The sequence below is a fragment of the Biomphalaria glabrata genome, chromosome 17, assembly GCF_947242115.1.
Source record: "Biomphalaria glabrata chromosome 17, xgBioGlab47.1, whole genome shotgun sequence".
NCBI lineage: Eukaryota > Metazoa > Mollusca > Gastropoda > Planorbidae > Biomphalaria > Biomphalaria glabrata.
Window position 1 is genome coordinate 13,712,007 of NC_074727.1, and position 16,245 is coordinate 13,728,251.

The following is a 16,245-nucleotide window of genomic DNA, read 5'->3' on the forward strand; positions in this document are numbered from 1 at the left end:
AGAAAAAAAAGGGGGGCTGCTTAATTCATAAAGCAGTTAAGGAGAAGGGTGCGGGGGGAGAGGGGAGGGGGATGCTTTAGCGCTCTGGCATCGATGACATTTGCATGGGTAGGGAAGGGTGAGTGGTAGTTGTTGAATGGAATTAGAGTGAGGGGGGGGGACGAGAGAATGGAGAAAAATAACGGAGGAGGAGAGAGGGAATAAAGACGAAGGGGGAGGGGAGGGAAGTCTTTGAAAGACGTCAATAAAATACACACGTATGGCGGGCTCTCTCTCTCTCTCGTGGTGTGGGTGAACGTGGAGGTGGAAGCCGGACGCAGCGATCGCTGGAGGTTCTCTATTGTTGTACCAAGACTCGGTGCTGCTATACGAGCACAACTCGCCAATCTGTTCGTGTTGGGATTTTTTTTTTCAAACTTGTGCTTTTTTTTTTTCCTTTCGCGATCTGTTGAATGAGGAGCGAATTATCTGTGTTTGTACCTTATCTTATTTCCTAAGCGGAGGCTTTGTGTTTGGTGGTTTATAGGTTGATTTTTATTCATGTTCTGGGTATTTTTTTGTTTTTCTTTCTGATTCCAACAAATGGCGGAGATAATTCTTTATCATCATCAAGTGATGTGATTTGGACGTGTGTGTCTCATTCGTGCACAGGCCTAGCACGTGGAGAGCAAATAATCTTCTCTTATAACTTCTTATTTATTTTATAATGCCCATCTCCCTTGCCCTATTGATGCTTACACGATGAATACCGGTGGCAAATGTGTGTGTGTTTTTTTTTTTTTTTGCATTTTTGTTTTCGCGTGCAGAATTGTATCTGAGTGGTTAAAAAAAAAAACAATTTCCACTAACTTAATAATTAATTGGTAATTTTTTTACTGGCTTCATGTTTTGTCATAGACTATGAATAATTGTGTAAAATTTCAACTTGATCTGAGAATGGGAAGTGGGAGAAGTAGCGTGTAAAAGAATCCTGCCAGACAGTTGGAGTGAGTTAATATAAGCTTTGCAAAGAGAGAGAGAGGGAGAGAGAGAGAGAGTGTGTTGTCCAGTAATAAGAAAAAATACTTTGCTTGACCCCCTCTAAACCGCCATCCTGAAATATCAACCGTTGAACATTGGTCAATTTGAATAGGCTACATTTCTTTTCAGTGGCACCAGTGTGTGTTTATGCTGTCTGTGCGTGAGCATGTAGCCTAGACGCGAGCGTGTGTGTAATTATGTTAATGATAGCTTCTGATCCTGCGAAGGTAGAAACTCAGGGAGATATTCTGATAGAACAAGTTTCTTTCATAGACACAGTGACGAACACACACACAAACAACGTAATAATAATAAGGGATTTCAGGTTTCTGGCTAATGAAAGCAGAGTAGGATCCCTTGACTTCATTCTATGTATAGATCAAGGCGTTCATGCTTAGTTTTAGACCCAGTACTAGATTCACGGACAGATTCACAAAATGTTCAGCAATAATATCTTAACACTTTGTAGAAATGTATTTAAAAAGTAGTAGTTCTGTTGTAACTACGACAAAAACAAAAAATATTTTAAAAAATACACCAATGTGTTTTTTTTCCTGTTAGATATGCATATGTACATGTACTACAAGTACAATAATTTTTAGTGTTGTATATTTAGGCTAACGTTATGCGATTACTATGAGGTAACATTTCTAGATATAAAACTGGTGACTCAAAGCTCAAACATTGCCAGGGATCACAAAACCGATTTATATTTCATTGTAGAATAAATATGCACTCAGAAAATTTCAATTGTAATGTCACTCACACTATAAATAAATTTAAGAATAAATATAAGTTGCTTTGAACTAGAGACCAATATACAACTGAGACTAAGAAATGACTGACTTAACCTACTGTCACTCTTCTATTATGTCTATCTTTTAGTCCAAGCTCTGGTTCAACAAATATGTGAACTATCGAAACTCTGCGTAATGCAAAATGTCCTTTTCTTTTCTGTGCGTTTTAATTTTACATAGAGCCTTCTTTATACGGACTGATTCATCATAATTCCTAGACTTGTGTACCGTTACATGCTAGGACAATTACTGACCCGATCTTTGACTGTCCATTCCTGAATATCACCCATCAAGTGGGTGTCCGTTTTGTTTTGGCAAAAACTCTAGTTTTAGTGCGAATAAATAATGAACTGTGAAAATGTTGGACTCTGCTTACTGAGAGCTAATTGATTTTGTTATTTAAAAAAAATGGATTAGCATATGGAACAGTGGTGTTGCTTGGAATTAGCCATCTTTGTGGGGCCCCCGGGGAGCCTTGGCCTCTTTAAGGGCCTCTGCATTTAACATTCGATATCATGACATGGCATAATGGCGTAATATTTAAAGTAAGAAAAAAAAATTCGAACACTAATTTGGGGGCCCACCTCAAGTGGGGGCCCTGGGGGATTTTCAAATTCTCCCCCATCCTCATAGCTACACCACTGACTTGGAAACGATAAGAACGTAATTATCTTTTCTTTTGAAGTAACGTCTGTAATTTATAAGATAAACTTAAAACATCCACTGACCAGTGAAGGGACAAATTTTAATTATCCACTGACCAGTATTGACAAACCTGCAATTTGAACTGGTCAGTAAACTTGAGACATGTTTAATTATACAGACATCCAAATAAGCAACATTCATAAATCATTTAGATCACATATAAATGTAAACCGAGTCTTTCATAGCTGTGTTTTTTCTTTACCGCTAAATCTGGATAACTTGTTCGTCTCTGTAAAAGAAAATAAAAAATATACATAGTCAATGATGATTTTAAGGTTTGGTATTAATGACGGTAGACAAGAAATTAATGTTTGCTAGTAGTGCTGCTTTTAAATATCATAGACCCAGCCGTGACCTACATTTGTTGTAACGTGTAATTCAACCGTTAAGTTTCTTTGGTCCATTCAATGTTCATGATCTAAGTGCATACAATTTACATACATAGTTGTAAATAGCTGCTTCAGCAATAGACAAAATTTTAAAATTTAATTATTCAGTTAACAATTATAGATCTGTATGTCTGGAGTTGTTTTGTTTTTTATTCATACACATTTCAACTTTTCAAGAGACAATGAATTCTGATTTATTGTCCCATGTAGGACAGATGGGCTTGCTGTGTACCACATTATTCAAAAAAAAAAAACAAAAAACAACAAAAAAAGTTAATTCTCTATTGATTTCTTTACATATATCATAATATAGAGCGGAGTTAATATAGTCCCATATTAGTCTCTTTAGTTCCAGTAACAACATTTCATTTTATTGTTGCCAATCGGTCAATTTTCAAATTTAAACTGTTACCCCTCTCACCAGTATATTACTGTGGGCTATGTCTATGTAGTAAAATAAAAATTTGAATATTTTAACTGAGTAGTTTAAGGAATAAAAAAAAGTGGCAAACTTTTTGAATATAACAAACAGATAAATTAATAACTTACTTGTTTTTGTTCGCTCTAATCTACCATTTAGTATCAGGCTTTAATAAAACTGCATGTCTTCGACACAGTATAAACTGTTTCTTGGTATAAAACTATTTCTTGGTATAAACCTGTTTCTTGGTATAAAACTATTTCTTGGTATAAAACTGTTTCTTGTTACCATATAAATGGCATATACCCTTCTGTGTATAAAGCTGTTTCTTATTATAAAGCTGTTTCTTGCTGTCGTAAGAAAAAAAAGGCAAGTTTCCGACACTGTATTCATGTTCCCTTAATGTCCTTGTTACGATAAGAGCTTAATTAGTGGCCATGTTCGTTTCATTTGCTTATGGACATCTATCGCTTTATCATCGGGAACATCTGAAATAAAGAACAAATATCCCATTACGTTGATGGGCTTCTAAAAATAGCGCTGCGTTCCCTTCTGCGTCAGTGCGTGGATGCTATTCTCGCGTGACTTGGTCCGATAGCTCATAAGGTGACCAGATAGTGTGTGTGTGTGTGTGAGAGAGAGAGAGAGAGAGAGAGGCTGGGGTACTATTCGTTGATGGTCAGACTTGATTGACTTGATATAATGCAATGATATAGACTATTGTAGTGCTTAAATAGATCTATACGACGTATCGAGACTTTGATAGCACGACCTGTCTTTGTCTGACTTAGTGTTTTGTTTAATACATCACATAGTTCGCTTTGTCTTTTGTTGCGTGTCTTTTTGGTTTTGTTTAAACGAAGTAAGAAACGCGACGTTCTTCAAAGATACTCCCCCCCCTTTTTTTTTAGTCTATATCCAATTTTTTTTTTACTTGCAGTAAATATGATTTTCTGCCCATCAATCAGCATGCTATCATATTATTGGACGTTTGAACTAACTCCAGATTCTCTGCGCACTCCCATTCAGTGGCGTAGCTAGGGTGGGGGAAGGAGGTGGGAGAATTAGAAAATCCTCCCGGGCCCCCACTTGAGGGGGGGGGGCACAGAGGAGTGTTTTTTACATTAAATGTTAAATATTACGCAAAATGCAGGGGTTCCTAAAGAGACCAACCCCCCCCTCCTGCTACCATTTGACCACCACCTTCGTTACGGGTCCATATGAACATATAGATTGACTTTAATAAGATACTTATATTGATGCACGCGGTAGTGTAGTATTAGTGTGTGTGTGTTTGATTATTTCAATATTCATCATTATCATCCTCCTCTTCCTCATCTAACTTCCTTGTAAGTGAGGGCTTGAGAAGCTAAAATCCACTCTTCCAAATGCCCAGGACAGAAACCATGCGGCTACGCGCGATGCACGTGTGCCACCATACAGGCAGGGCCCGGCCTTAGATAATTGGAGGCCCTAGACGATTCGAATTTGATGGCCCCAAAATGAAAAATTAAAAAAAAACAGAATTAAGAAAGAAAAAGTAAAATATACCTATTTATTTAGGGCCTAGTGTACTTCAGCAATAACTCTGGGCACAAGTTTAGCTATTTCTTCTCTAAACAAAATTGTTACGAGTCCTGTGCGAGGCCCTATTTTGCCTATGCCTATGGCCGGCCCTGATACAGACCAAGTGCATGTGTGGTGATATAACAGTATGATTGTGCTGTTATATTATTGTATTCTGCTTAACCTTTAAGTACAAGAAAAAAAAAATCCCGACAGCACATTTACGTAACGAGATGACGTCACACATTACTAAAACATCCATGCGTCATTAGGCTGAGTGTCAGACAAAACAAAACAAAAACAAACTATCTCTGGAGAGAGTTAATCCCAAATAATAATTACTGTGTCTATGTTTGCACACGCGCTTGTGTGAGTGGGTATGTGTGAGTGCGCATGTGTGAACGAGCAGAGGCTTTGGGGAAAAGGAAAGAAAAAAATGGGGGGGGGGGGTTGGCGAAAATTGTACTGACCTATATCGATTCTGTTTATCACTTAACTATATATTGTGGGAGGGAGTAGGTACATTATTCAAATATATTTCATTAAAAAGACTCGACCACACTCTCTTGCTTTGTTATTGTATTGTATCAATAGATATCTAGGTACTTCTCGTTTTATTGGACTTCATAAATTCGGTTTGACTTGTGCCTTTCGTAAGTTCCTACCCCGAGCTTCCTATAGTCCTATAGGGCGGCTCAGGATGGCGGAGGACAGGACCATCAAGTCGACATTCAGGAGCGCATACCACACACCAGGCTATTCAATTTTGTCTTATCTCTTACAGGTCCCCATTGTTACAAATATCTCATCTTGTCCCTTCTAAGACCATGCGTTCACTGATGCCTGGACTCCTTAATGTCTTTTCTCCTCCCCCCCCCCTTTCTCTCTCTCTCTCTCTCTCTCTTATATATCCTTTACGTAGCTCCAGTGATGTTTGTTTTCTCCAAACTATTCTTTCTTGTTTGTTTGTGGGGGGTGCGCAGCCTGTTGCGTGTTTACTAGACCGTAACGAATGACGTCAATATGAGCCCGTATTTGTCGAGTTAAAAGTCGAACAGAGTACGCGCGGAGTAGAAAAGATCTGGAGATCTATAGCCCCTGGACTGCACAATGCCACATTGGGCTAAATATAGAAATCCGTTGAAATTTAATGCATTCGCTCAAGCGGAACGATTTTACTCTGACGAACATTAGAGACAGACAAAAAAAAAACAAGGCCAAGGCCACCGAGATTCTTTTAAGGGAAAGTGCTTGCTATCTGGGTCAAGGACAATTCCAGACTTACTAAATGTCAATTCTGTTTTGGGCCTTTCTGGTCTATATAATTAGCATATAAACGATATGTAAAAAACAAATCAATAGTTAGGTTTATCTATGTAGAAAAATATGTGGCTATAGATCTAAGTCTGCATGAGTCTTGTATTTTTTTTCCCCATAAGGTATTGTCTAAAGTTTAAAACCATTCAGACCGATTTTGTTTTTATAGTTTGAACATTAGACGGCTAAAGATCATTACATTTTTTTTTTGTGGGCGAAGACCGACTTCGCAGAACCATTTAGGGTCCATTCTGTTTTTTTAGTAATGATAAAGTTATGAACATTAATTGTAAAAAAATTAAATAATAATAACCGTGTCTGACCTGTCTGTGGAGAGCCGAGGGCTGCAACCACACCTCTCCACCGAACTCGGTTCTGAGCAGCCTTCTTCATCTGCTCCCATGTAATTCCAGTACCCTCAGCTTCACTGACGACTGACCTCTTCCAGGTTGGCTTTGGTCTGCCCACGCTCCTCATGATCCTTGCTTATTCCAATCAAGTGCCTGCCTTGCAACATTGGTAGCTGGCTTTCGCAGCAACTTTGTCTAATCTAGATAGAATATATAGATTTAATCAATCCAGTTTTGTTTTTGTTTGAAAAAGATTAGGAAGATTAAACTTGTCTTCTATGCTTCACGATTTATTGAATAATTGAATTTTCATTATTGCGACTGTGGCAAAAAAATCACAAGTCACGATAACCTTTGCATCTAGGTCAAGATCTAAATGATCGACATTTATTTATGAGGTCTTGACCTTTTACAGATTATGTTATAGTTATTAAAGGTCCTATAACAGCATCTTTTGGCTACACCAAGACTAACACCCACAGCTTCATAACAATAGAACATTTTGGAAAAATGTAAATAACTTTTCGTTAAAAAGAACCTAGTTTTAAGTTGAAAAACTGATAGATTTAGAACTAGTGGATATCTACTTCCGATAGTACAAGTAGAATACTTTTTACAACCGTGTTCAACTATGACCTTTTCAACAACTCTGTGGTTGATAAACCAAATATGTTTCCATAGCTATGCTCACCATTAAATGAGGCGGTCTTGGCAGCCTCTTTCTGGGGCACAATGCATACATAATGAGACTACCCTGTATTCGTTTCACTTTTATATTGTAACTAAACTTTTGGTTTTGTTTATAGTCTGACCTTGACCTTTGTGTAGATGAGTGTTTTATTTGCATGTTTCTTTTATCGACGGTTTTCCAAGGCATTTCTATTTTGATCTAACCCCATTGTTATGCCTACCGCCTTTCAACTCCTACCCTCTACCTACAACTGTTTCTTACTATGACTACCTTCTACCTACACCTGTTTCTTATTATGACTACCTTCTACCTACACCTGTTTCTTACTACGGTTACCGTCTACCTACACTTGTTTCTTACTACGCTTACATTCTACCTACATCTGTTTCTTACTAAGCTTACCTTCTACCTACACTTGTTTCTTACTATGCTTACCCTCTACGTACGCCTGTTTCTTACTACGCTTATCCTATACATACAACTGTTTCTCACTACGTTTACCCTCTACATACAACTGTTTGTTACTGTGCGTACCCTCTACATAGAACTGTTTCTTACTACGCGTACCCTCTATATAGAACTGTTTCTTACTAAGCGTACCCTCTACATAGAACTTTTCTCACTACGCGTACCATCGACATAGAACTGTTTCTTACTACGCGCACATTCTACATAGAACTGTTTCTCACTACGCGTACCCTCGACATAGAACTGTTTCTTACTACGCGTACCCTCTACGTTCACCCTTTTCTTGCTACAGCTGCGGCCTACAACTTCCCAACCACCACAAAGCAACAACTTTAGGGCCGGATAACGGGGACGACCCTCAAAGTTTAACGAACAAGCATCAAACCTGCGTGGTCTATACCTTTGCGTTTGGCTCTCGTCACTCGGCCACACAAATTCCTATTCATCTCGGTCGAGCTTTTTTTTTTAAAGGTCGTCCTGACCCAGACTCTGCCACATCTCTGGCCGATGCTGACGTTGTGGTGAATAATTCAATTGTCAATTCAGATTAAGAGTGTTAGGTCTGGGAGTGAGAAGGTGGCCACAAAAAAATAATAATTAACGAAACAAAATAAAATATTGACAAGTTGTCTCCAAAAATATTGACAAGTTGTCTTCAAAAATATTGACAAGTTGTCTCCAAAAAATTGACAAGTTGTCTTCAAAAATATTGACAAGTTGTCTCCAAAAATATTGACAAGTTGTCTCCAAAAATATTGACAAGTTGTCTCCAAAAATTTTGACAAGTTGTCTCTAAAAATATTGACAAGTTGTCTCCAAAAATATTGACAAGTTGTCTCCAAAAATATTGACAAGTTGTCTCCAAAATTATTGACAAGTTGTCTCCAAAAATGTTGACAAGTTGTCTCCAAAAATTTGACAAGTTGTCTCTAAAAATATTGACAAGTTGTCTCCAAAAATATTGACAAGTTGTCTCCAAAAATATTGACAAGTTGTCTCCAAAAATCAAAATCAATGGGAGAAAAACGATAAAAAATGTGCCATGGCCTTGTGTGGTAATAAAATGTATCACTTCTTCAGCGCTCCTCATTGTCGTAAAGTGACCGAAGACTCCGCCATTACCCAGTCCCGAAGTTTCTGGTTTGGAAGTTTTGATGTTTTAGTCGGTTGGCCAATGTAATATAGTCTCCATAGTGTTCTCTCATGCTTGCAGGATGGTCTCGTAGAAGGGGCCCTGTAGAGAAACAAGTGTGCTGTATTCTCTATCAATACAAACATAGATTTAATTCATTATCATTGAACCCTGCCAATTTCAATCAATGAATACGCTGACACTAAACGTCGTGTAGCTGCGGTCCACAATGGTGCGACAAAGAGAACGGCTTTAGCTTTGTGCTAGGGCAGTGGTTCCCAAACTTTTTTCCTTAACGGAACATTCGCACTTTCTGAGCATTTAGCGGAACGCTTTGCTTATTTTTTTTTAGAGAGATTTAATTCAAGTGGTGACCTACTTGTTAATTATTCCAGTGGAATGCCTACTCAGGTTTCGCGGAACACTAAGGTTCCGCGGAACAACAGTTGGGGAAACACTGTGCTAGCGTAATTCCAAGTCGTTTTCAGGGGCGATATAAGCATACCGGTATGTTTTCCAGGGAGATGAGACTAGCATACCGGTATGTTTTTAGTTTTTGATTACACTTACCAAACGACAAGGCACTTATAGAATGTATTGTGTTCTCGTTTAATTTTACTTTGAAAAATGTGTGTTTGTAAAGGGGGAGGGGGGCCTGGCCCTGTAGGGCTGTTTATTGTTCTCCCCTGCCTTCATCGGCCCCCCTCCTTCTAGTAGACATGTTCCTCTCTTCCTTAGCCCCATATCTTGATTCTGTTCCCCTTCTTGTGCACTAGTCAGTCAATCTGATCTTCTAGAGCACCAATGGCTCACTCGTGTGTGTGTGTGTGTGTGTGTGTCTGCGGGGAGTTGTGTGTCAGGGTACATGGTTCACGCATGTCACTCAGGAAGTCGCAGTGTCACCATCTCTGTCACATCTCTCTCTGTCACTACAGTGTGTGCTCCGACAATGTCTTAAATTAGATTTATGGTAATGTGACATAGATCTATATTCTAAGAACCGCGCTATTCAAAGCACACACACACACACACACACACACACACACACGCATACACGCACATATATACACAAACATACAAACACATATACCAAGAAAGAGAAAAAGAGAGACATGAACATCATCAATACATCACCGACACCCCCCCTCTTACACCACCCAAAAAAATGAAATGATAAATCTAAGACTTCTGGAATGATAAGTCTCAAACTGTTGTAATGATAAGTCTAAGACTTCTGTAATGGCAAGTCTTTCTTATGTAATGGTAAGTCTAAAACCTCTGTAATGGCAAGTTTTTCTTATGTAATGATAAGTCTAAAACCTCTGTAATGGCAAGTCTTTCTTATGTAATGATAAGTCTAAGACTTATAAGTGGATATCTTCTGTATCGTTAAGTCTTCTGTAATGATAAGTCTAAAATCTTAAAAATGATATAGTATGCTCAGTGATTTTATTAGTTTCAAAATGGGGAGAAAGTCATATTTTTTAATGTGTTCATGATTCAATGCCTTTAATTAGCTGACGGTTTCTTATAGTCTAAGGAAGGTGAACTATGGAAGTTGGAAGTAAGAAAAGGAATCATTTGTTTAAAGCTACAAGTTCTCCCCAAGAAAAAAAAAAGTTGGATGGCAAAGTTGGTAGAGCGTCACGGTTATAACGCGAATGTCGTGGGCTCGATCCCCTAGCTGACCTTTTTTTTTTCTCTTTTTTTTTTTCAATGACTTAATATTATTGTTTAGTTTACTATATCTGTGTACAATAAGCAGGAATTAATTTGTATCTTGTATACTTACTGTAAACCTTCGTAAACATTTCATGAAAGGCTAAAAGAAAGCCCAACACTGGTAGGACATGTAGGCATGAGCTAACTTCTCTGTACACTTTTATCAATGACAAAAACATCAGAAATCTGAATCTCCATTTATGCTAATAGTGTGGGTGGGTGGGTGGGTGAGTGGGTGAGTGCGTGTCGTCTTTGAACTACGTGCAAGGTCTGGGATATTATGGAAATGTGTTCCATTGATCCGCACTAGCCTCGGGGGCAACAAAATATCAGGGCCAGTTTTACCCATCGAGAGCCATAAGGAAATCAAAGTAGAGTTCACCCGTTTAAATGGCCAGCGGTGAAAGTATGAGCCCATTGACCAGCACAACGACACCTTATCTCTTTAATTTTTTTCTACTTCTGTATTTAGACCTAGGGTAAACACAGAAATGACTTTACACCTTTGAGTTAAAAAAAAAAAAAATAAAGCAGCAACCTGGCATTCACTAGGACTTGAACCCATGCTCTTCGACTCTGAAGCCTAGCGCTCTAAGCACCAAAATCCCAATTATCGCTAAAGTGTGCGTTCTGTTTACAAGGCGCGCACAACTCCTGCGCATTGATCCAGTCTATTTAGAGAATCCGGAAGTTGTGCTTATCTGCTCCTTGTTTTGGTTTTGGTCAATGTGCATGACATGCACGCGCAAAACGATATCACGTGTAAATGTCAAGATGCGTCACGTGGTTCGCATTTTTTTTTCATGCCGGTTCTAAACATAAAAAAAGGGGGGGAAAGGGGGGATTCAATGAACTCCCTAACGTTACACATCGTTTATTGAATTCGAATATATACATATAATAAGGCTTGTCTTCCAGTCCGAAGCTTAATGAGCAATGTAGTATGTCACGTTGCTAAGCAGTCCCAGCTTTGACCTACATATTTTGCCAAATCCAGCGCAGACAAAACCTTAGCAAGTAGACTATGTAGAGCGCATCTTTCTAGTTCATTTCCCTCGATGTGTTCTCTTTTCTGGATTCTGAGAGAAAGTCAATTGTCAGTGTACAGTCTTTGGTTTGTAGCTCCAGAGAGCTGCTCCTACAGTTATCAAAAACTGAAGTTATGTAAATATTGAACAAGCTTGTTATTAACAATAAAAGGAACATACCCTTTTGTTAACAGCTTTCAACTTCAACGTAGATACATGCTGAAACACAAGAACTTAATACTGAGTTGAACAATTTAAGAAAAACTACAACACACGTTTTAAAACTCCACGTCTTCCTGCCATTCGTCTCTCTGGCTTCCACTTTCAATCCCCTTTGTTCCTCATCTGGGATGGACGCACTCGTGGTTACATCAGAATCTATTCAGCCAATACAAACAAGTTGTCGGCCTTAGTTCAGTTAAAAAAAAAAAAAAAGCACATACACTCCTTAATATTTATAATCTATTTTTAGGTGCTCTTCTTCAAAATTGCAATAAAAAAAAAACATGCCTGTTCTACTCGTGCCCACTTTATAGGTGGTCAAGCTACTCTGTCACACATCCCACACACATAAACACACAATCCCCTATGATTAGTTTTAAACAAAGGAACATATTTCCCAAACATCTCTTGGTCGACATATGAAACTTAATTAGGCTATTTTCACTTCGCTCTTCTGTGTTATACGATACTACTTTTTAACCCACCGGTTACGGCCGTTGACGTGTCTTCCGACTTATGACATCATACTCTTGCTTGAATATTCCAAGGTGTATACTCTTGGGCGTGAATTTCCAATGTAAACAACATTTCTATATAGAATCACTTGAGCTTTTTTAAAGCTCTATCAGGTTTGTGTAACTTATTTTGTAGGATATGATACAACAGGGCTTCCGTAATTGATAATGTCATCTTTTTTTTTTTTTCAACATTGACACACATTGCTGCTATAGTTTGTTTATAACATCCAATGGTTTGTTGTTGAGGCAAACAGTGCTATAGCCTCAATGGCTGAGATGTTCATTCATATCTAGAGGATTTTGTTTTTAAACTTAGCTTATAGTTGTTAGGCCTATAGTTTCATGTGTTTTGCATATATATAGTAGTTATGCTGGTTGGTTAAGTTGTTGTCACGTAGTGCTAATAACGCGAGTGTTATTGGATTCATCCCAATTTTTATAAGAGCCTTTTTTTTTCTTAATGTATCAATCATATGAAAATACGTGACATTTTGATTAAAATTTGATAAAGATCATTTCACTATTCACAAAATAGTTACAGTTAGAGCAAATCAGTTCAGTGCAACTCGTTTATTGGATATTTCTTTTCACTGTGCTTCAGAAAGACTCCCAGCAATCATAGGGTATTTGTTCTGCGGCACATTGTGCAGAATGATACACGTACAAGCGCTTCATACAGTAGGAATTCATGTTTAATTTGTGGTCTTTATTCGCTTCAAATCATCACAGCGATATAGAATCTAACAAACAATAGATCTATAACGAGGACGTAAAAATTGCTTTGCGGACGTAAAAATTGTTTTGCGGACTGCCTAGCGACCCCCCCCCCCTTTTCACCGCCACATCCGCCCCCTCCCGCCACCCACCAAACGCTAGAATGAAAAATACAAACACATACACAGAATAGAAGGAAAAAAATGAGGCCTGAGTTATTTTTAGATATCGTCTTCTCATCCCACGGTACAAAGGAATGCGTTCTATCTTAAGCAGAATCGATCCAGTCCATGACGAATCAACAGTTGGTATCGAGGTCATCGCTTTTGAAATGTGCGTAAATCTGTAATAAATTTGTGTGGCAAATGGTTCGTATCGATTTGTGTTTTTTTTAATCTGAATAGTTGGTATCGATTTGTTGTTTTTTTTTTTAAATCTACTTATTTATGGTTGCTAGTTTTTTTTTATTTGTTTTTATTTTCAATCTGAGGTTGACTGTAGATGTTACATCATTTCCGCTTTTTTTTTTCTTGACATTTTTCGTCGAGAGGTTTTTCCAAATAAAGAAATCTGCATCGCAGGTGAGAAAGTGTTTGCTAGGTCAAGATATTACTATTCGTATTAAGCTGTCTGATGATTACATAAAGAATAAATCTCTTCCTTATGATGGCTCCAGATTTGTTGACCTACCTTCTACCCCCCCCCTTCCTTCTCCATTCACTTAATAGGCTTGGCCAGTGTTTCAAAGCTGTTGTCTTCTGTAGAAAAGGTTATTCAGCCCTAAGACGCCCCCACGCTAATAGAAACAGAAATCAAGCCAATTACTTGAACATGCTTTCTTACGTTTTAGCTTTTAAGTAATGTGCACTACGTTGAAAAGTCAAACATGATTTTGAACAACACTTCAGAGAGAGAGAGAGAGAGAGAGAGAGAGAGAGAGAGAGAGAGAGAGAGAGTTTGTGTATTCACACAAACTCAGTGGCGACCCTCGCAAGTCAAAATGCAGATTTCGATATTTTCAGCACGAATATCAGATGGTATGAACTAAAAACGGCAATCCTACCTCCGTCCGTACAAACTATTATTCTTTAGAATGATTTCCTGAAAGCACTCACACTTAATGGACGATGTTTTGCTTTCTCCTGTCCGAATTTGATCCAAATTACTGCTCCATCTGGACGTGACGCTATTTTGTGTGCTTCGCTGAACTATTTTGTAAACATTTCTATATTTTAGCTTCTATGCATATAATTATTACAAGAAAATATTTTTAGAATCCTTTAAAAAAAAAAAGCTTAACTAAGGGAAAGAACTCCGCAGTTACAACTATATATCTCAATAATGTAGAAATTATTTCACTTATTCCATATCAATTAAAGTAACTCATTACCATAATAATTGACTAATAATTTGACTAATTGGTTAATTTTTTTGTTTGTTCATGTCTTGTTTATCCCAATAAATAATTGTACACATTTTAAAACCAGACAGATAGATAGACAGAGTGAGATGATATAAGCTTTGCAATAAATCAGCATCCTCTTTCCTATGTGCACAATATCAGGGGGAGGTTTGTCTACATTTATTTTGCCATAAATCATAGTAGACGCCAGTAGACGCTGACTAAAAGTTTAATGCACGGATTATCTCGTTACTTGAAATCTCTTGAAATCTCTTGAAATCTCTGTTGTTTGCGAGCCTCGTTTCTTTCTTTTTTTTTTTTTTTTACAATAACACCTATTACCATTCATTAGTACATTATATCAACCTTTATCATACAACATGCATATGAAGCAACTCAAGCGCAATAGGCGCCAGTGGCTTAATTAAAGTTACATCAATCCTACGATACACTAAATATATTAACCCTTCAAATCCTATATATCTAATAGCCTGTGACAAGAGCCATGACTGATAGTGATTAGCGAAATGTAAATTTCGGGGCCCGATTTGAGCAATCGGTCAAATCGGCGTGTGGCCGGCCCTGTCTCGCGGAATATCAATTACGTAAATGACATCTATGTTGCAACGCTCTTGTTGTGATTTAATTGCTTACAACAATTCTTTGATTCTTGTGGGTAAACAATGGTATTTATAACCAAAGAATACAGTGGGTTTTTTTTGTCTGTAAAAACAATCTTGTTCAATAGCAAATATTTTGAGAATCCTTACTGCAAATCCTTTTATGCCCTTTTTAGGTTAACCTAACCCAGACGAGAGAGAGAGAGAGAGAGGGAATAAAAAAGAGAGAGAGAGAGAGAGATCTTTTGTGTAGTTCTATTCTTTAAAAGCACTGTCGTCTCATATAATCATAGAATTAATCCTTTATAATCGTGATTAAACTTTTTATTGAATTCTATTCTAAGCTTCCTAAATACTTGCTTTTCCAACGACACACAAAAGAAAAAAAAACTCGTAGTATGTTGAAACACAAGAGCAACTCGCCCACGCAACGACCCCAATTCTAAGAAGACCAAGAAATAAGGGTCTCACTAACTAATGCTTCATGTTCTGGTCGACAGGGAACCAATTCGACAATGAGCGTATTTACGTACTGTTTTATCGTTCTGATTTTGGTAATGTAGATTTAGATACTCCCTGCACAATATGTTAAGAAAGATATAATAAGTAGTATTACCCATACATGGTCATAACAAAGTACCACAGAGCCCAGGTCTAAGAGTGTAATGGTAACCCCCCTCCCCAGTTGAGATTATCAGCAGGGCCGGACTTATGCCACTGCAACCTTTGCGGTCGCAGTGGGCCCCGCACTTTCATAGGCCCGCGCTAATTGTAGTTGTAAATTATTTATTTAAACCATGATGACATATATAATAACAGGGTTTCCGCGGCCTCCTAATTTTCCAGGACCTCCTGGAAATCTCCTGATATTATTCAAATTTCCTGAAAACCCATAAACGCCTCTCCTGAAAAATAGACAATATTGTAATTTTGGGGCGCCAATCCTACGCGCGATAAAAAAAAAAAACCGGCAATGTCAGCTTTCATTTAATAAAAAATTATTGCAAAGACGAATGTATTGTCTAATACAAAATCTTAATTTTGACATTTTGCTTATCCCTAAGACTGCGGCCAGCGCAATCCGCTTCGCATAGGGCCCCCATTTATTAGGACCGGCCCTGATTATCAGAACACCAAATCGAGTCATACTGTATGCATCAGTA

General features: G+C 37.9%; 1 protein-coding gene and 1 long non-coding RNA gene across 14 annotated transcripts in view; one reads left to right on the top strand and one right to left on the bottom strand.

The window, feature by feature from the left end:
- The window catches only part of LOC106061566 (calmodulin-A-like), a 313,065-nt gene that overhangs the window by 241,548 nt on the left and 55,272 nt on the right, over positions 1-16,245 (top strand). Inside the window, exon 1 of one of the 13 annotated variants that reach the window (XM_056016317.1) lies at positions 340-472. The exons of 10 other annotated variants lie outside the window; for them this stretch is intronic. Coding sequence is in view for 1 of the 3 variants with exons in the window: in XM_056016322.1 (XP_055872297.1) it covers positions 13,426-13,428 (3 nt within the window). In the remaining 2 variants the exon portion in view is untranslated. Of the gene's footprint in view, positions 1-339; positions 473-510; positions 527-13,070; positions 13,429-16,245 lie in introns of those variants that run through there. 2 more of the 13 variants (XM_056016318.1, XM_056016322.1) reach the window with 2 other exon arrangements.
- LOC129923764 (uncharacterized) lies at positions 1,516-6,903 on the bottom strand. The gene is made up of 3 exons (XR_008775724.1): positions 6,539-6,903; positions 3,461-3,820; positions 1,516-2,751 (listed from the first exon to the last, which is right to left on the bottom strand). It is a non-coding gene; the product is annotated as an uncharacterized LOC129923764 (long non-coding RNA).